The sequence below is a fragment of the Acomys russatus genome, chromosome X, assembly GCF_903995435.1.
Source record: "Acomys russatus chromosome X, mAcoRus1.1, whole genome shotgun sequence".
Classification (NCBI taxonomy): domain Eukaryota; kingdom Metazoa; phylum Chordata; class Mammalia; order Rodentia; family Muridae; genus Acomys; species Acomys russatus.
This window is the reverse complement of record NC_067169.1, coordinates 3,208,007-3,228,716: the sequence shown is the minus strand read 5'-3', so window position 1 is coordinate 3,228,716 and position 20,710 is coordinate 3,208,007. Positions and strand designations below refer to the sequence as shown.

General features: G+C 34.7%; 1 protein-coding gene across 5 annotated transcripts in view; it reads right to left on the bottom strand.

Annotated features, from left to right (window-relative positions):
* Positions 1–20,710, bottom strand: part of Cnksr2 (connector enhancer of kinase suppressor of Ras 2) — a 255,259-nt gene that overhangs the window by 66,013 nt on the left and 168,536 nt on the right. For 3 of the 5 annotated variants that reach the window (XM_051142006.1, XM_051142008.1, XM_051142010.1), the window contains 2 exons: positions 6,983–7,072; positions 5,302–5,516 (listed from right to left, as the gene is read on the bottom strand). In XM_051142006.1, coding sequence (XP_050997963.1) covers positions 5,302–5,516; positions 6,983–7,072 — 305 coding nt within the window. The remainder of the gene's footprint in view (positions 1–5,301; positions 5,517–6,982; positions 7,073–20,710) is intronic. The other 2 variants (XM_051142007.1, XM_051142009.1) reach the window with 1 other exon arrangement.

Genomic DNA, 20,710 nt, shown 5'->3' with positions numbered 1-20,710 from the left:
CTTTATCATGGTTTCTTCAACACCAAGTTTACTGGAAAATCCTCACAGAATTCAAATATATAGCAAACTCTATTCAAGTATTATTTAACGTATTTTCAACTTGTGGTTTAAATTTATCTAGTCAGGGACTGGAGGGAGGGTTCACTGATTAAAAGCACTTACTGTTCTTGCTGAAGACCCACATTGGGTGGCTCATATCCACTTGTAACTCCAGTTCTAAACCCTGTGGGCCACCTACACACATGTACGCAAAATATGCACTTACACATAAAACACACATATTTCATAGTATTGACTGTTGAGTGAGGCTTTGTCAGTTCTATGATTTGACCTAGTACATATTTGATTTTGAAATAACCAAGACGCCCATAGAAACCAGAAGAAACATAAAAATAAAATGTAATACTATTTAAAATAAGTACTAATATGCTTCCATGCTGCTTAAAACATGTCATAGAGTATCATAGCCATATTCTAGGTAAGTAAAGTCAAAATGGGATAAAATTAGTTGTAAACACTGCTTGGCTCACAGATTGCTTCTTTTCACTAATACTAATTGCCTTCTTGTTTTGGTTACTGTGATCTTGAAGCAATGTAGTTAAATAAGGGAGCTGCTATGAAAACCAACCCCTTTTAAGTTCAGATAATTTAAGGTTTATATGCTGATTACAGAAAACAATAAACCTCCCAAGTGAAAAGAGGTTTATCTAAAGATGATTATTAGATATATGTGTCTCAGGTTCCTAACTTGTAAAATGAGGTTAATACTAGTATCTTTCATAGGTTATGAAGGATGAATTAATACTTATAAACTGTTTAATATGGTGCCCTTTTCAGGTTAATTGCTTGATAAAGTAAAAGAAAAGAAAGAAACAGTCTTTTAATACCTGTATGCTGACCTTTTAACTTTACAAAATATTTTCTCACAATTTTATCAGAATGGATCAATTTACTTATTTGAAATAATACAACAGTTAAATGTCTGCACTTACATCTTAAAAATTAAGATGAATTATAGAAATGTTGTGATGATAGGAAAGGAGTTAACAGATTTTTCAACACCTACTCAAATTCTGTTAATAAACTATTTAAAATTACATTATGAAAGGATAACAGCATGGAGCATGGATACATAATCAGATTTTGTTCATTCTGGTATCTTGGCATTAGATTTAAAATAATTTGTTACAGAATTAATGAGGCAGCATGTTGTAATTTGCATAGCATACTATGCACACACATGCACTCTGATTTCTTTCTTAAAAATTGCACTAACAGGTTCTTGATCTACCTGACTAAATAATATCTTTTGGAATGGTGGCAAAATTTCTTCCCCCATAAGATTGAAAGATCTGATTCACTGCAATCCAATTATTCTTTATCTTCACAAAAGCTTCTTAATACATTTGGATTTCATACATACATATACTACTGTCTGCTTTTTCTTTGTGTGTTCTAAGGCCAGCTAGCAATGCTTGCATTTTAGACAGAGAATTGGTCTAATTTGCCGATAAGTAAAAATGATGTTAGCAATTAAAACAGTGTTTAGCTGATGAGGTGGGCATAGAGGGATCTCTGTAATGAGATAGCCAAGAAGGAAAGGAAGCAAGGACTGGTGGAAGTGAAGCTCTGCACTAGAGTACAAAAGGTATTATGTGAGAGAATTAATCCTGCTGTCATCCCTGGGACTAATATAATAGGACCTGCAGAAAAGATCTGTTTCCAAGTCTAAGAAAATACTGAGAAGGGTGCTAACATTGCAATTCACAGTCATTTATTCATTGGTGGAGTTATTCGCCATAACTTACAAGGTACTATATTACTATAAAATGCTAACATACCCCTGCTATCAAATTAACACATTTTCTCTAAATTGGAAGGCAAATATCTTTAGATCCCATGCAATCAGTACTATAGCAGAGACAGAGCTCTATGGAACTCAATGGTCAATCTTCCCCATCAGTTCTATTGTACCAAAAACATCCATGTTATCCAAAAAAATCAGGAAAATGAAGATGATCATTTCATCATGAAGGTGATTAAGTTACATATTGATATTGACCTTGTGTTTTCAAGAAACTATAACATAAAGACATGTTCTTTCATTTTTAAATGAGCATCTAGAAAGGAAGTTATTTAAACAGATTTATTTTCTTCAACAAATAATAAATGCTCTTTGGAAAAGTGGCAACAATTTCTACTCTTAGCATTTTGGCTTGCCTTTCATTGCCTTCCTTTCTTCAACACTTCAAAAATTGCCAGTCTTATGCACTATTTTCTTTCTCTTGCATACACATGCCTTTACATGCATGACAGGATGGAACACTGTGTATCTAAATGTGTGTTTAATAGATCACCACTCTTCTAAGGCTAAATCCAAACTGCCAGCCATCTATCTACTCTGAATCCAAGTGGCTTCTTCTCTCTCCAACTCCATCACTAACTACCAATTTTTTCTTGAATAGGCTGTCTGTCTCTCATCTTGAGGTCTTTTGCAGGCTGTTACTTATAATTGGAACCAGAATCTACAGGAAGTTCAGTGATTAGATGGCTCTTCTGAATTGTGATGATAACAAAAGTGGCCCCATTAACAGGTATCAAAGAATACTGTTTTTAGCTTTTCTTCAGATGTTGCTGGAAAGAATAATATGATTTATCAGCTACTTAACAGGTCATGATGGAACACTTTAGTCTCTTGTACAGAAAGAAGCATGGGAATATGGACGTGGGGAAAAGGAAGGTAGGTACTGAAGCTAATAAAACTACAATCCACATAATGAAAAACATTTTTCTATTATCTTTTTTATAAGGATAGGAAAGATAATTTAAGCTATTAACTCTGAAAGACAGTTTAAGTATAAAGGTCTTAACTCTTTCAAAAATATATACTTACATGGTATACTTTTTGAACAATATGGTAGATTTGATACTTAGAACATTAAGATCCATTCTTCTAACTACTAATTAAAGATCTTGTAATATTTTTCTTGTATGTACATGTTCATGTGTGTGCACTTGTGTGTGAGCACATGTGTATACATCTGTGCAAGCCAGAGGTTCACTTTGAATGTTTTCTTCTATCATTTTCCACCTCATTTTTTGGAGACAAGGTCTCTCACTGAAATTTCAGTTTACCAATTAGGGTAGACTAGCTGTCAGGTGATCTCAAGAGATCTTCCTGTCTCCATGACTCCCCTGTACTGGGGTTATAGGTATGTATCATCATGCTTGGCTTTTTAAATTGTTATTATTATTTTTGGTTTAAAATTTTTTTTTTTCAAGACAGGGTTTCTCTGTGCAGCTTTGTTTGTCCTTGACTTGCTTTGTAGACCAGGCTGGCCTCAAACTCACAGAGATCTGCCTGCCTTTGCCTCCCTGAGTGCTGGGACTATAGGTGTGAGCCACTATGCCCGGCAGAAAGCTCGACTTTTTTTTTTTGTGAGTGCTAGGGATATGAACTCCGGTCCTGTATTTATACAGTAATTACTAGTGACTGAGCCATCTCCCTAGCTCCATGTTTTTAAGTGGAAGCTACAATTCTATTTATTGTTAAGACAAACTCTATTTAGCTAAAGTAGCATAAAGCATGTTGACATTTTAAGGGAATGTTATGACTAATAAGATTTTCAAGCTTCTACATGATTATTGTTCTAGTTTATCATAATCCATCTGGGGTATACATAATGGTCCTGACTTTGACCTCTCAAGAGATGTTCTTTCATTAGAAAGCTACTACATGCCAATGTACTCATATGTTTTCAGCTCAAAATTCTTCAATAAGCTCTTGATTACTGCAGGAGTCTCAAAACTCTATTACAAACTCATGACCTAACACTGCCTGCATTTCTAAGTGTATCTACTGACTCTTCCACATATAATGAGATATTTAAAAGATGAACTAGCAGTTCTGAGCCTCATGGAATCCCAGGAATACATCATTTCACATATTTATGATGATTAGAATTTCCTTTCTCATTAAAATGTCACTATTCATTTTTTTTCACTCAGTTTAACTGCTGCCCATGATGAGGCTTTTTTATTTTCCCTGAAGAGTAAGGTAAGTTTTCTTGTTTCTATACTTTTTGCATCCTTCCATATAAGTTAAATTAAATAGGAAATCTCAGCATATTTCCCACGTATAATGCTGTGCTTTCGTTTGTGAATTTGTGTACACACATGTATATGTGTGCACACGTGGAAATATTTATTTATATATTTTATGTGTATAGTGCTTTGTGTGCACATATAGCTTTGTATAATGTAAGTGCCTTGTGCCTACAGAGGTAAGAAGAGAGTGTTGAAACCCCTGGAACAGGAGTTAAAGAAGGCTCTGAGCCTCCATGTGGGAACTAGTTATTAAACACTCATCCTCTGGAAGAGCAAGCAGTCAGTGCTCTTAAACACTGAGACTTTAAAATTTTTTTTCAAATACATTTATATAATTACACATATATACAATAAACTACCTATAGCAGGAAGAGCCAGGAATCATACAAACGTTACATTCTTAGTGTGTTGGCTATTTGTATTTGACAACCTTGAACAAAACATCTTTCCTATCTTGGTGCATTTAAAATTCTGTATGTAAATCAATATTTATCATATCCCATCATTATCAACTTAAAACATCTATCTAGACCTAAAAGCATCTTAACCCCTAACCTGCACTCCTGGGATACTCAGGTAAACACTGAGATCTTTATCTAGCCCCATCACCCTACTTTTGAGAGGTCACAGAGTGAACATGAAACATCTGATTCAGTTAGGTTAGCTAACCAGTGAGTTCTGAGTATTCTCTTGTCTCTACTAGGATTATAGGCAAGCACCACTATGCCCGACGTTTACCTATGGGCTGGGAATATGAACTTGGTCCTCACACTTGTGTAGCAAACATGTTTCCAAATGGACCATCTCCCCAGCCCTAATGTGTGCTTTGTCTTTCTAGTTTTACTAGCACATAATGGATGCTCCTTTTAAAGTAGAATCATAAAATATTAAACATTATATTTATAATCTTGATTTCTGAAGCTGCCCAAGCACTGTGTGTAAACATACAGATGAGTGATTACCTAATTACAGTTCTCTATCAATATTGTACCTATTAAGTTATTTCACTAAAATAGACGTTGCTATGAAATAGGATTACATGGTTCATATGAGCTGTAAAACAAATCAATCCTCAATAATTATAAGGTCAATTTCTAATGCTAGAATCTTTTATAAAAAAACTTGATTTTTATGAACAAAAGTAATTTGCCTTCTAAGAAAGCAAACTACTTGAAAGATTTTGAGTTTACTTACATGGTACAGTGTGGCTTCTGGCACTGGTGTGCCCATGATGTCTTGTCTCAATGCATCCATTTGCAAACTAGGTAGCAACGAGTAGTGAGTTGGGCTATTGCTCTTATCACCCTTCTTTTTTGACTTCTTTCCTGTGTCTTTTTTGCTGTTTCTCTGAAACATGTATTCTTCTTGAGCAATTTTTTCATTGCTCATATATCGAAGTAGAGAATTTTCTATACAAAAAGAGAAATATACTGATATAAATATGCAAATATCTGAAATGGACCATTATTTCCATATTGTGCCAAAAGATTTCACTTTAGTACTTTAAATTGATTTAACATACAAAATATGCAGTGACAATACAGTAGTACTTAATTATTTGGAATCGTAAGACAGCAAGACATAGTTTTTGCATTACTTCCTTTGGTTGTCATACTGGAGATTTAACAACAAAATCATCTGAAGAACTTAAATTTGAATCCTCTGTATTGATGGACCTTACAATTTATAGCAAGTTTCTCAAGAAAATTCTCCTAAACATTGATGACAAACAATAGCATCCAATATTTTAGGTAATATTTTTGAAGCCCACATTATGAACTTAGGTAATGGAATCTTTCCTTAAATTAGTAGCCAGCACTTAGTAGTTAATATACAAATTTCTCCCAAGATGTCACCATTATAAGAAGTCCCAAACATCAATTTAGAGATGGCATATGATAAGCATTTTTTATTTTTTCTTGATTTATTCATTAAAACTAATAAGATTAGATATTAAACTTTGGAAAATGGATTTAATACACATATGTAAAGGAATCTCAACATTTTTGAAACGCTCAGGCCACAAAATAAGTCATAAGGAGATTAATGAGGCAGACATGCTTTCTTTCCCATGGTCATTGGACAGAAATGATAAGTAAACTGGTCAACCATACCATAAAGGAAGCTTGGTATAGGAAATGTTTTGGTTTTGTTGTCCATCTACAATTTATGGCTTGCTCCTAAAAGTGGAACTAGCAGCATCAACATCTGGGCCACCATAGCTGCACTTGATTAAAGTCTACTAAGCTATGAAGGTTTCACTTGCTCGTCTTACTATTCACCTCAGTAACAGGCTAAGTAAATATAAAAACTTTGGATAGAGTCTTCAAAAGTAGCTCAGTTTCATGTAAGACAATCACCCTGAACAGCAATCAGAACAGAAAAAACACAAAGCACCTCCCCCCCCCCATTTCTATATGGGTTTTGTAAAGATCCACTGGCTCAGTTTCCATTATACAATTGTTTTAAACCTACGTGCTTCAATGGTCACTGTGAAGTTTCATCAAATGAGGTTTCATGAAAGAAGTGATTTGCCTTGCTGATTAATTGGGACTGGTAACAAAACTATTTTTATTTATTGAACTGAAATAAATACTTTTTTGCAGTTTCACACTTCTGACCTTGTTTTTAATTATAAACATATATAAGCTTTCTCTGTGTAATTATCTGCCCAAAATCTCCTAGAAGGCATTCATATAAAATATCTATTACTAATGGGTCAAGAGGTCAAATGACGGTCTGACTTCATTTAGTTGTACTGTCAGTTAATGATGGAATACGTTTCTGTTGAAGCCATAATAATCTATTTAAAGAACATTTAAGCTTGCTTATTGTTCAAATTACCCAACCTACACTGAAATTCTAGAACACTTACCTCTTCTACTATCTCTCTTCATCTTATTTGGATCTTCATAGTCCCCCACCCAATTATATTCGACTGGCATAGATATAGGTCGTAGCTTGCCTAAACACAGAGAACAAAGTTCATATCACATTGTTTTTCCTCCCCAGGTAGGCTTATACTTATACTGATTTTCAGCTACAGTATACAAAACACACTCGCATATGCAACGTTATGGTTGGCATGTGTGGATGAAGAAAATGTGTGTTTTGAGCCAGAAGGTGAAACTGCCTCTAAGAACTGTCCAGATATTACTAGTTTATGGTATTTTTTAAAAATAAAATAAGGAATAGACCATGTTTGCTCTTTTTAGAGTCCTGAATATTAAAGGTATATATATTTAATAAAGAAGATCATTGCTTTCCCGTTTTAATTTTTAGTCACTGACTTCAGTCTTATTCCCTACTGCCTATGAATCTATCTCTTGCTAATCACTTCTAAGGTGGCAGGCCCTTGCATTTAACCTTGCTATCAAGATATTATCCCACAGTTTCATGGTATACTATCACAAACTAACTTATTTTTTCCTAAATTATACCACCATGCAATTGGATACTACAATCCTTAGCTATATGGGGGTTCTGTTTCATGGCTTGTGCTTAAATCTAGTGTGCATATTTTTTGATACAATAAGCATGTCTAGTCTATAGAATCAACTATTCTTTTCTTTGTCCAATTTCCTTCTGGGTATTTATTCTTACTAAACATCACTTTGATTTAGCAAACAGCAGCCATAGCAAAGAATTCAAGTATAACACTCTGGATAGAGCAGTAATCAATTATTTTGTTCCACTTAAATGTCCTGAGGCACCAAACAGCCAATGAAAATAAAATTATCCAAAAGTTTAAAAAATATAAATCTTACAAGAGGTAGTTTACTAAGTTCTGAATCAATGAAAACCAGAAATCTACACAGTCCTAGATCATAAGAATGGTATGATAACCATCACAATAGAAGTACTTATAACCACTAATGTAGACCAGGTAATTTCCAAGAATTTGGTTAGTGTTGTATCATTAAATCTTTATGCTTATGAGGATTTATGCTCTTACTACTAGAAAACTGAGACCCATTAAGTAATGTACCTAAGGAAACACAGATGGTGAATACCTAATATCAGAATTCAAATCAAGGCATTTGAATACCAGTTGTGACATAATTTTGGTGACATTAACCACTTTCAAAGTACTACTTTATGTATTTCCAATAAACTTCCTATAGAACTGCAAATTCAGCAATCCTTTCTCTTTTACTTTATTAATCTTACCATTCTTCAATATTTCTTAGCCAACCACTCTTCTTTGCCAATGTAAATTTAACAAAGATTTACTACTATCATTGCATGAATTTAATTTCATTTTGTCACTTAATTAGCATGTATTAAGCATAAAAACTGAGTCTTCATTATATTTTTATACATGCAGATAATATATTTTGATCACATTTACTGCTGTTATTCTTATATTCCTGTCCATATTCCTTTTGGATTCCTAGAAGTCACTCTTTTATTTACATGTCTTTTTTAATGTAACAGTGAAAAAAATAAGAATTTATATGTGAGATTTTAATTCTACTCTCAAGAAGAACATACACACTTTATAACTTCTAATTATCTGCACAGATATAATTTATTTAGTATATATTTACTAGGCTGTTTTAAAATCTGAGAATAAAATAGGCATGACAAAACCATTAATGAAGCAACAACACAGTATTATTTAATGACATCTTTTCAAGTTATACAACTGCCTTTATAAATGGCCATTTATGACTTTAACATTCTTATATAATTGATCTCTTCTCTTTTGCACAAAAAGACGGAGATGATTCAATTCAACATATTGTGTCCAGCAAGGGTAAGCATGTGAGGAAAAGTCTTTAAACATTTCTACTCCATTGCTTTATGAATCACTCCCCCAAACGTTTAGTTTTATAAGTGCTATACATTCAAAATGCCTACAACTAATTCTTTTAGTGTTTAGTTTTAAATATAAATTTCATGTTAGCATGCACACCAAAGCTAAAGCAGCTAACAGTGACTTTACATACCACCAACAAAAGTAAAACTCTAATACATGGGATTATTCATTTATTATCAAATAGTTATTTGATAATTATTAAAAAAACTTGTTTGGTGGTTTTGTAAGCATTGGTTGTTTGGAGCCAAGTATCTATACAAGACAAGTTGAAACATATTTCACACATAGCATACAAAATACATAACTGAATGTATTGTATTTGGAAATATCTAAGATTCTAACAGAGTTAAGTCATTGATGATTGTATCAGTAGCAACAGGAAAAAAACTTATATATGAAGTTAAATACTGATTTATCTGGGAATCATTATTTAACTGAATTATACTGTACAATGTTAACACAGTAACTTAGAAAAATGCTCACAAAAAAATTAAAATTACGTTTTGGAGAAAATCAGATCTGCTGGTTGGTTTTTATAAACTTGACACCAACTTAGACATATCTGAGAAGGAAGAGCCTTTTGTTTGCTTTTTATTTTTCGAGATACGATTTCTCTGTGTAGCCCTGGCTATCTTGGGACTCACTTTAAGGACCTAGAACTCACATAAACAAGACCCACCTGCCTCTGTCTCCCGAGTGCCGGGACCAAAGGCATGTGTCACTACCACACCAAGTGCAAGAAGAAAGAAATCTTTTTAATTTACTTTTTAAAAATTACTGAAACTCTGTTTATTAGTTTTACTACATTTTTGCTAGAGTTTTACTCTAGCTGACAAACTAAAAATTCAATAGGTGTAGTGCCTCAGATTTCTTGTCAGCCAGTCTGAATGTTTATTCTTAGAGAAATAAAAATGAGTAATATTAAAGATGATGACAGTGACAACCATTCACAATAACTGGGATCAAGTGTGGATCCCTCACACAAAACTGACAGGTAAGAAGGGTCAGGATGATGTACAAATCAAGACAGGAAAGAAACAGAACTCAGTTCAAGGTAGGTTATTTGGTTAAAAATATGGATAACTGGCCCAACTTGAGACCCACTCCATGGGAAAGAGCCAACCCCTGACACTATTAATGATAGTCTCCTATGGTTACAGATAGGAGCCAAGCTCAGACATGAGCCAAGCTAACTGTCCTCTGGAAAGCTCCACGCAGTAGCAGATCAAAACAGATGCTGAAATCCACAGGCAAATATTAGAAAGACATCTTGGAATCTTGTAGAAAAGTTTCAGGAAGGATAGAGGGAATCGAAAAGGACAAGGACTCCATGGGAAAACCAATAGAGTCAACTAACTTAGGCTCATGGGGACTCACTGAGACTGAACCACAACCCTAAGTGCTGCATGGACTGGACCTATATCCCCTACAGTTATGGTGCTGATGGACACCTTGGTCTTCATGTGGGTCCCTTAGCAACTGGAGAAGAGGCTGTCACTGACATGGACACAGTTGTCTGCTACTGGATCACTTTCCCTTAGCTGGGCTGTCTTGTCTGGCTTTAGTGGAAGAGGATGTACTTAGTCCTGAAGGGGCATGAAGTGGCAGGGTGAGATAACATGTTGGGGGTCTGCCTTCTCTGAGAAGAAGGGGAGCAGGAGTGGGGAAAAGGGTGGGACTAGGAGAGGAGGGGAGGGAGGGGATTGTGATCAGTATGAAAAGTGGATGAATAAATTAATAAGTTAATTTAATTAAAAACTTCAAACTTCAACTTCCCTTTTCAATTGCTCTTTCCCATCCTGAAGAGAGAAGTCTTAATTAATAAAATGTCTCCAAAAGATTGGCCTTTAGACAAGCCTGTGGGCAATTTTTTTTAATGATTGATGTAAAAAGTTGAGCCCAATGTGGATGGTATCATTCCTGGGCAGGTGGTTCTGGGATGTTTAAGAAAGGGTCTGACTTTCACACAAACTCTGGTGCCTCACATTTGACCATGTCCCTTGGAGGGGGAGACCTGGTGGCACTCAGAGGAAGGACAGCAGGTTGCCAAGAAGAGACTTGATACCCTATGAGCATATACAGGGGGAGGTAATCCCCCTCAGGAACAGTCATAGGGGAGGGGAATAAGGGGAAAATGGGAGGGAGGGAAGAATGGGAGGATACAAGGGATGGGATAACCATTGAGATGTAACAAGAATAAATTAATAAAAAATAAAAAAAGCATGATAAACAAGCCAATAAGCAGCTTTTTTCAGTGACCTGTTTTTCTATCTCTTCTTTCAAGTTTCTGCCTTGATTCCCTGCCCTGATTTTCCTTAAGGATTCACTGTAATGGGGATATGTAAATTGAAACTATCCCTTTCCTACTACCCAAGCTCCATTTGGTGAGTGTTTAATCATAGCAATAGAAATCAGGGTTGTTCTATTATTACAAAACATAATTCCAGCAGTGAAAATTAAAAATATATTAAAATTAGGTAGATCATTGTCTTAGATAAAATAATTTTGCTTGTTAACGTTACTTTTCTTTTGAGACAGGATTTGTCTCTGGGCTTTCCCAGAACTCTCTCTGTAAACCAGGCTAGCCTCGAACTCTGGTATCTACCAGCCTCTGCCCCCTGACTGCTGGGATTAAAGGCATGTGCCACCACTGCCTGGCCTAAATGTTATTTTAAAGTGATGTACTGTAATAACGTACAGAAAAACTTCATTTCAAGAGAATAATTCTCAAATGGGAAAAAAACTTTATAGGTTGCTATTGTGGAGTTGGTGAAACTAAAAAAATAAAAAGAGTATCATAAGCATTCTAGTATACTTAAATATATACTGTAATTTATATATGTATTTTAGGCTCACATGATGTAAGAATTCAGCAAAAATATTGGTTCAAAAATTAAACACCATTCAATTAATCACTACATGTTTATAAATATATGAAAAATACTATAAAGAATGTACTATGTTTTCTTATGCACTAATTTTTGAGTCTGCAGTTAGTATTTTTTTGTTTTGATTTTGATTTTTTTCTTTTGAGAAAGAGAGCAAGAGTGAGAGTGAGCATGAAGTTAGGTGGGTATGGAGGAAAAGATCTGGGAGAAGTTGGGACAGGGTTATGAAAAAAAGACAAAGCAAGGAAAAAATTACCAAATATGTACATGATCCTAACTGTTCAAAATATCTGCTTGCTTATTTGGGAAAATCGGGTGTTCATTGTATCTAAGACCAAGAGAGAGGGGAGTGGGGGGTGGCATGAGGGTAGTGGAAAGGAAAGAGGGGGTTGGGATCAGACTGTAAATTGATTAAACAAATAAATGAAAAACGCATCAGCAGTGATAGTAAATCTCTGAAAAAAGTGACAGACCACATAAAGGGGGTCTTCTATTTTTTATGGTCAGTATTGGGGATAGACAGCTAATATGGACAAAGCAAAGGGTAGAGGTCTTTTGCCTGTTTTATTTAGACTTGGTCTTTGTTTTTGGTTGCATTGTCTGTTTTAGTTTTTAGGGTTTTGTTTTGTTTTGTTTTGTTTTTGAGTCAGGGTCTTACTATATAGCTCTGGATGGTCTGGAACTCTGTGGACCAGGCTAGCCTGGAACTCAAAGAGATCTTCCTGCCTTCCTATTATTATTTCAAGAGAAAAACTTAAGCCCAAACTGCAGTTGAGAAGAAAAGGGGACTATAGCTCCTCTAAATTTTTTCATTATCTACTTTCTCTTAGAGTAAAATATTTCTTCTGAAAACATAAGGCATCTGTTACTGAAATCTTTTTTCCATAGTGAAATCTTATCCAAGAGCCCTGTAATACTTCTGTGATAATGCTTTATATTATAACCACTGTTTTGTTATTTGGGTGTTTATATTTGTTGAACATTTGGAATTTTCTGACTGGCATTATTATAGTAGCTGGGTTGTATTTTTTACTGTATTCTAAAAAATGTGAATAATTATTTTTGGGGTTTGATTGAATACTATTTCAAAATTAATGGCAAGAAGCCTTTAAAAATTATGAATTGTATTTAACTGCAAAACCCCACAAATGGGACATAATTTTCTAATATTAAGATTATAGATAACTTTAGAGTATTTATAATGATGTATCTAAATTATTTACTACATTTTGAGGTAAAATTACTATTTAAAGAGATAACTGCTTCTTTAACACCAGTGCAATATAAGTGCTTATAAATGTCTTTATTGGGTGTTATTAGAAATACTAGAATTCCGTTTGACAGAATTATGTTTTTAGTCTGTTGTGCTCCCTTAGCATCTTTTCTGATACCTTTGGTGTGTGTGTGTGTGTGTGTGTGTGTATGTATGTATAATATTTATTATACTATACTGTTATTGTCCACTTATATGTTTCTCTACTTCCTGGCAAGAACCAGATTTTACATATATTTGTTATAACTATCCTTGGCAGGGTCAGAGATGGCATTTACAATTTTTTGTTGAGGCCTCGATTGAAAGGATGCCATATTTTAAGGAAATCACAAATTTTCAGATTGTTTGTTTGATCTTACTTCCTCTGACCATTAAGGCACTCAAGAGGATACCTTAAAACAACCCTTCTCACCCTATAAACTACCATGCCATAACCTTGTTTGCTTGCTCCACATCATGAAAGTTATTATCAGAAAGTTGCTTTAGATTATCCACTGACAACTCCCCATATCCTCTCTTGAATGCTTCCTTTGCCTTACTACTTCACGAAAACATCTACTATCAAGGTCTCTCGGACTTCCACATTGCTAAACTGAACACAAGTTAGAGCCATAGATTTTTCTGATGTGTCTTCTGCATTGGGGATAGATTTTATTCTTTCCTTGAAATGCCTTCCACACTTCCACTCAAACCTCTGTGCCTCTCTGGCATGACTCTCTTCCCTCCCTAAATTCACAGGTATCATTTAGAGGTAAGCAGAAAACACCAATTTCGTCTGTGACATATTCCTTGTTCATTTCTTCTATAGGTCCTCATGACATACCAATATGTTCAAGTATGTCTTGACTTGTCTTCCTTTTAGGGAAATAAAATATAAATTGCATGATGGAAAAGACGCTTCTCTGCTGTGGTGTATTTTCTTTACTTGTGGTATCCTCATACTCTGAATAGTGCTCTAGCTCTAAATGCAGCAACTGTTCTGTAATTTTAAACAGCATGTTACAAAACAATAACAAGGTTTTTCTTTATGCACTGCACCAAGGCTCCAAATCACACCCTAGTTTTGTACTTTCATAGTTTTATTCCACTTCCTGTCTTTCCTGTCCATCCAAGTTAGTGTATCATACTGGGCCACCCACTTCATTTGAAACAATTTTAAAATATTTTGATTTACGTATCCCTCTGAGAGTCTGACATGTGCATGTATGTGATCACAGAAGTGGGAATAGGGTGTTGGATATCCTGGTACAGGCATTAGTGAGCATTCCACACTGGTGCTGGGAACAGAACTCAGGTCCTCTAGAAGAGCAAAAAGTGCTCTTAATGGCTGCATTAAGGGGGAAAAAAAAAGTCAAGTTGCGCCTTACAAAACTGCTTGGTAGCCAAGTTAGAACTACAAGTCCTATTTCTGTATTTATCTTCTAAGAAAGTTTTCATGGGTAGCATGTTTGTTGAAACATTAGTGAGCTGCTTCCTGTTCCAGTTCTATTATTCGCCCCCTCCTCCTTCCATGCTGAACTCTTTAGGTTTAGCATAATAAATAGCACCTGGGAAGCACTATTCCTTTCATAGTTGGCAAAGGTTTAAAAAAAAAAACTGCAGAGAAATTCTTCAAAAGTCTGAATACTACTTCCTGATCACATAAAGTTTTCTCTAAAGGCTCAATGTTACATATATACGCATCTGTTCTAAATAATTTAGCCAATATTTTGATGAAAATGAGTATAGTAAGGAATGCTATGTAAACCCACCAAACTACCCACATACCAGACAGAAAATTACTTTCAGATGGTTGACTGCATCTCTAGGACTACATCTTGGGGTTATTTAAGGTAGACAAGCACACATTTGAAGAGGAAGTGAAACAGAATTAAATGTAAGGTTAGTAATTTTTTGAAGGTGAATGAAAGTTATATATGGATCTGTAAAATAAGACTGAGAACTTTAATCTTTTGTGTTAACTGAATTCATTACTAACTTTTTTTTTTATCTTTTTAGTTTCCCTAATGAGAAACAAAAATAATTGAAATATCTTTCCTAAAAATAAGTTATATCTTGTTTGCATTTTCTTATTGCTTTATAAAATGATTTATACTTTAAATGAAGAGTGATATAAGTGTAGGAGTCAGTGTTAAAAATCACGTGGTCATTTTAATGCTTGATCACAAGGCTAATTTTTTGAGTCAAACTACTACCAAAAGAAGGGTGTGTGCATATAATTAATGAGTTTGTCATACAGTGGTATTAATTTGAGTGAAGTCAGTATTTCTTATCTTAAACTTTGCTGCTGTACAGTGATAATCACATAAGAGTTGTGGGAAGAGTGAGGGAGATTAGGATAGTTTAAATACTAAGTGGCAGAAGAATTTTGGGCCCTCCTCTGAATACTATGGAGGGCATAAAACAAGATTTGGTCCTCTTGTTATACTCAGATTAATATAGTCTTGGACAAGAAAGATGACTTGGGCATGTAGCATTATTTGCTTAAATGTCTTAACTGCAAATTAAAGCAATTAAAAAAAAATCTTAGTGAAACAATATATTGAAAACCCGACCAATATCCAGAAGGCAGTTACATTTCCTCATGGAAAGTGAAAACATTACTAATTTTAAGACTCACATTTAAAAACAAATGGCATCCTATAACAATTTTACAACTTCTTTGTTATATCTATCTCTTTGGAATCATATTCTTGAAATTAGTGAGAATGTTAGGTGAAAAACTTAAAAACTTTCTGTTAATTTCTTAGGGTTTTGCAGATACTTAGTCCTCTTATCCCAATGCTTTTCTTAAAGCCACTAAAATGCTTCAGTGACAGATCATTGAAGACACAAATGAAAAAAATCATATTTATGTTTCTTCTAAAACAATTTTCTAACATATTATTTATGTAGATTTTGTTTTAAGTGTCTTCACAGTGATTCAACAACTCTTACAACTGTTGTGAAGGTTATATGAAGAACTAATGACGAATTAGAGCATAACTGTAAATGAAGGTCTATGCTTGAAGTCCTTTGTCTTAGAACAATGGAGGGTACACTGACATTACAGGGTGTGTTACTCAGAAAACAATGTCAGGTTTTACACTTTTAATTGGCTGGGCACTGTTTCATTTATATGCACTAGTGTATGTGACACTCATTGACATAATCAGAATATGACTTCTAGCCAACTGTTTTTGAAAAACATTGAATACAATACTTGATATTTTCTTTCCTGGGATCTACTTTCTTCTATGATTTCTAAAAAATTTTGAAGTGATATCAGTAATTCTGCAAATGTAGAATATAGAATATAGAACACCATGCATTGATCTTTCTGTTTAGTTTTTATTACTTTGCTTTGGCTTTTTGTCACAAATACAATTTATCCTACAAATAGACTCCATCCAGTTTTTCTGTAAGATAAAAATGAATGAAGACATCTAATAAGTGAACTGGGACAGACTCAAACTCTTCTAGCTGTCTGGATCTTAAAATGCAAAAAAAAAAAAAAAAAAAAAAAAAAAAAAAAAGTCACCATTGTGAGGCAATGAGGGAGGGGGCCACAATTGAGATATAAACAATTCAAACTGCAGAACAAACAGGTAGCTTATATTGCTAATCCCACTGTACGGAATAGCTCTGAGACTGGCTGAGATACAAATGTCTATGTATAGACAAGGCTTCTGGTTGGTCACAGATTCCCTGTGACTTATTATTAGATGCTATTTTCATATGGCATGAACACAGATTTGCAGATGTCTTGCTTCTGCTCATACAAAGAGCAGAGAACCTGTCTTAATTGTTCTGTGCATCCCACACACCTCATATAATTATAATGTTAGAACTGTATAATGCCTGTGAGAAACTATGCTTTCAGAACAAAAGAACTGGACACTGATGCTGTACCAGACCTGATAGGATTCATTCCTCTCAGGATGCTGGACACTGACATCCTGCATCCTTAATGTTCCAGTCCCAGGCAGCTCAGTTGCTCTTACCCACCAGAACAGGACAGCTTCCTGGACAGCATTCTAGAAAGCATCTGATCCCAATTGGTCAAGCATTTCAGACTGTCCTACACAGGACTCCTATTAAGCCTGGAATTTCTCAACATTTAGACAATGGACCACAAGTACTATCCCTGGATTGCTTAACCAATTTCCTCAATTTTATTTGGGTACCTTCAAAGGTATTATTTGTCCTAAATCAGCCTAAAGATACCTTAAGAAAACAATGTCCCATTTCTTCTAAGGGAGGTTGGGTAGGTTTCTGTTTGCTCTCTTGGTCTACAAATGCTTATTTTCATCTGGAATTGGTTATAAGTTATTATTGGTCTTATACAGAAAGAAAACTAGGTTAGACTCAGGGATGTCTCTCTTTTCCTTTATCTTTCTTTTGTAGGTAAGGAGATAGGAGCTGAAAATAAAGAAAGGGGGATATAGACAAATAGAGGGCTGGTAGAACAAAAGGTAGACTGTTGAATTTATTCCTCAACTCAAGGCCTTAATTGTTACTCACAAATAAGGTTATTTTTAATTCAATGGTATAGAATTTTGTATATTGATGCAAAATAAGTATAATTCTGATACATTTGTATAGAATTCAAATCTAAGATTATTCTTCAAACGGTGTATATACATATATACACATATATATTTCTACTCTAATATGAGGTATTATACCCATAAAACTCAATTATAATACAAACTTTACTTTCAATACCTTGAAAGCTGTGCTGCAGGCTATTTAGGATAATTAGAGCTGTTAGTTGAACAAATCATGGTCATGTCAAAAATATCATAATAATATATATGGAGATGGCTTTAAATATGGCAAACCAGTCACTGGGCAAAATATCCTCATTTCTACCACAGACAGAATTCTGCCTAAAAATGGGCAAGCTTAGATGCAGGCAGAGTCAACAGCTAAACTCTACCAAGACAGGGTAAGCAAGTCCTCAATAGTTTCTGTCTCACAAATATATCTGTCAGATATATTGGGCCAGCAGGATGAAGAAGATGCTCCAAAGTTATAGAGAGTGTTGGGTGACTGTTCAGGCAGTAAACTGATTCAGTCATTTTTTCATTTTGGAAGCTGCTAACCTGCACTTCTGGTTCAATCAGGTAATTAAATTTTATCCTTCTCAAGTGTCCGATGGAGTTGAAGACCAGATAACTTAGTCTTATAATTAAGGTTAGTAGGTTAGAGGTTAAGATGTTTTTAGATCTAGATAGATGTTTTAAGTTAATAGAGATGAGATATGATAGATATTGATTTTCATTCAGAATTTTAGACTCAACAAGATAGGAAAGATGCTTACTTCAAGTTTGCCAAATACAAATAGACAAATCACTATGAATGCAACATTTATATAATAATTCCTGATTATCTCATGGTTCTTCCTGCTGTATGTAGTTTATTTTATTTATATGTAATAATATAAATTTATATGTTAAAGAAGAAACATAATAAAATATGAAAAAAAAATGTCACCGATACCAAAGATTTGGGGTGTTTGAGCCACATTATAAGTCTTTCAGTATTTCCCAAGTGTGTTCTCTTAGGTGTCTCCCGCTATGGAAAGTTAATACATATTTTGTGACCCAACGAAAAAAAGATGTGATGTACAAATACATCAATAAAACACTGGATATAGTCCAAATGCAATAAACATTCAAAGCTGTTTACATTTATTAATCTACAAGAAGAGTATAAAATATGCAGATATTCCAGTCTTACATAAGTCACACACATCTTTTCTTTAATAGATTTTCAAAACCAGAGATCTGAAGACAATACTCAAGACAATGTTAGATTACTTAGTCCACATTGTGATTTGAAAGCTAAGACAGCTCTATCTATATGTTAGCAAGTACTGCTTGCTACATTTTCACTTAGAAAAAAATGCACACTAATTTTAACCAGAGGATATTATGCTTAGTTTATTTAATTGGGGGGTGTTGAATAGATAATTACAGACCATCACAATCTCATACAATTTTTGGTCAGAGACTATGCTAATCAGAAATAAATGGTATTTCCAAAGGAATAATCCCCAAGGTTCTTTTAGCTAAAAAACAAGACAGCATCATAAGGTCTCAATAACAGCATTCTGGACATTTTTAAAGTTCAGATATTGTCCAGTGAGGTACAGGATGTAGAGTAGTATTCTTATCTTTTACTCAAACTGTTGCATGCCACTAAGACCTTGAATCCTTTACTCTGCCATTATTATAACCTCCCCACGCCCTAGCCAATAAATAACCGAATGTCCTCTAATTGGTAGGACTACCTCCAGATGAAAATTGCTGTTACTTTCTATTCTTGGCTTTTCCACTCTTCTTTACTAGAAAGCACTATTTCATCAGTTTCATACCATTCCACTGATAAAAGTCATGTGAAGGTTGTGCTATTCTTCTGATAAGTGAACTAAATAACCAATCTGACACAACTATCTTTATGGTTTCTTTGTATACTATTACTCTTGAACCTTGTTGAATGTTTCTTTTTAAGCCAGGCAGTGGCAGTGCACACCTGTAATTCCAGCACTCATGGAGGCAGAGGCAGGTGATCTCTGGGAGTTCAAGGCCAGCCTGGTCCTACTAAGTGACTCCAGGACAGGCAAGGCCATACAGAGAAACCTTGTCTTAAAAAAAGTTTCCTTTTATTTACTGTTTCATCCATTAGCTGTGTCCTTGAATTCATTCAGCATAAACTTTTCTTCTAAGGGTTCATTTATTTAGGAGCTTCTGACACTTTTCCTTTTTTACTTATTATATCCTTTTATCTTGTAGCAACTCAATCTAAAACTTTAAGAAGGTGTGAATGCTGAGTCATTTTCAGATTTCTGAAATTGATCCAGAATATAACCTGATGTTTTCTATAGTGGAGTTTAAGACTTGGATAAATATAGTTTGCACTATTATTAGTTGTTTGCATGTTCTTCCTTTTCCTTTTACAATACTATACCAAATTGTTATGTTTATATTTCTTTTAAATGCTATAACTGATATGGTTGGTTAGTGCCTTAGTAGAGAGATAAAACATGAAAGTCTAATTTTACTCTTTTAATCCTTTACTAGGTAATGTGACAGAAAAGGCACTAAGAAAGTGGGTCAGAGGGGAGGACATCCTATTGAGACTTTAGGTGTGAGAAGCCTGGGAGAATGAGGAAATAGAAGGATGCAGAGGGTCCTGGAAAACTACAGGCGGGTCTGGGCCCTGGGGTCCTCCTCAAACTATGGCACTAGCCAAGGAAAATATAGGCAGTAAACTTCGAACCCCTACCCAGACTAGCCGATGGACAGGACATTCTCCACCGTTAAGTGGAGAAGGAGATCTGACTTTCACACAAACTCTGGTGCCCCATATTTGACCATGTCCCTTGGATGGGGACACCTGGTGGCACTCAGAGGAAGGATAATAGGTCACCAAGAAGAAACTCTATGAGCATATACAGGGGGAGGAGGTCCCCCTCAGTCACAGACATAGGGGAGGGGAATGGGGGGGAAGCGGGAGGGAGGGAGGAATGGGAGAATACAAGGGATGGGCTAACAACTGAGATGTAATATGAATAAATTAATAATAAAAAAAGGAAAAAAAAAAGAAAAAAAGGCACTAAGTGCTAATATGATT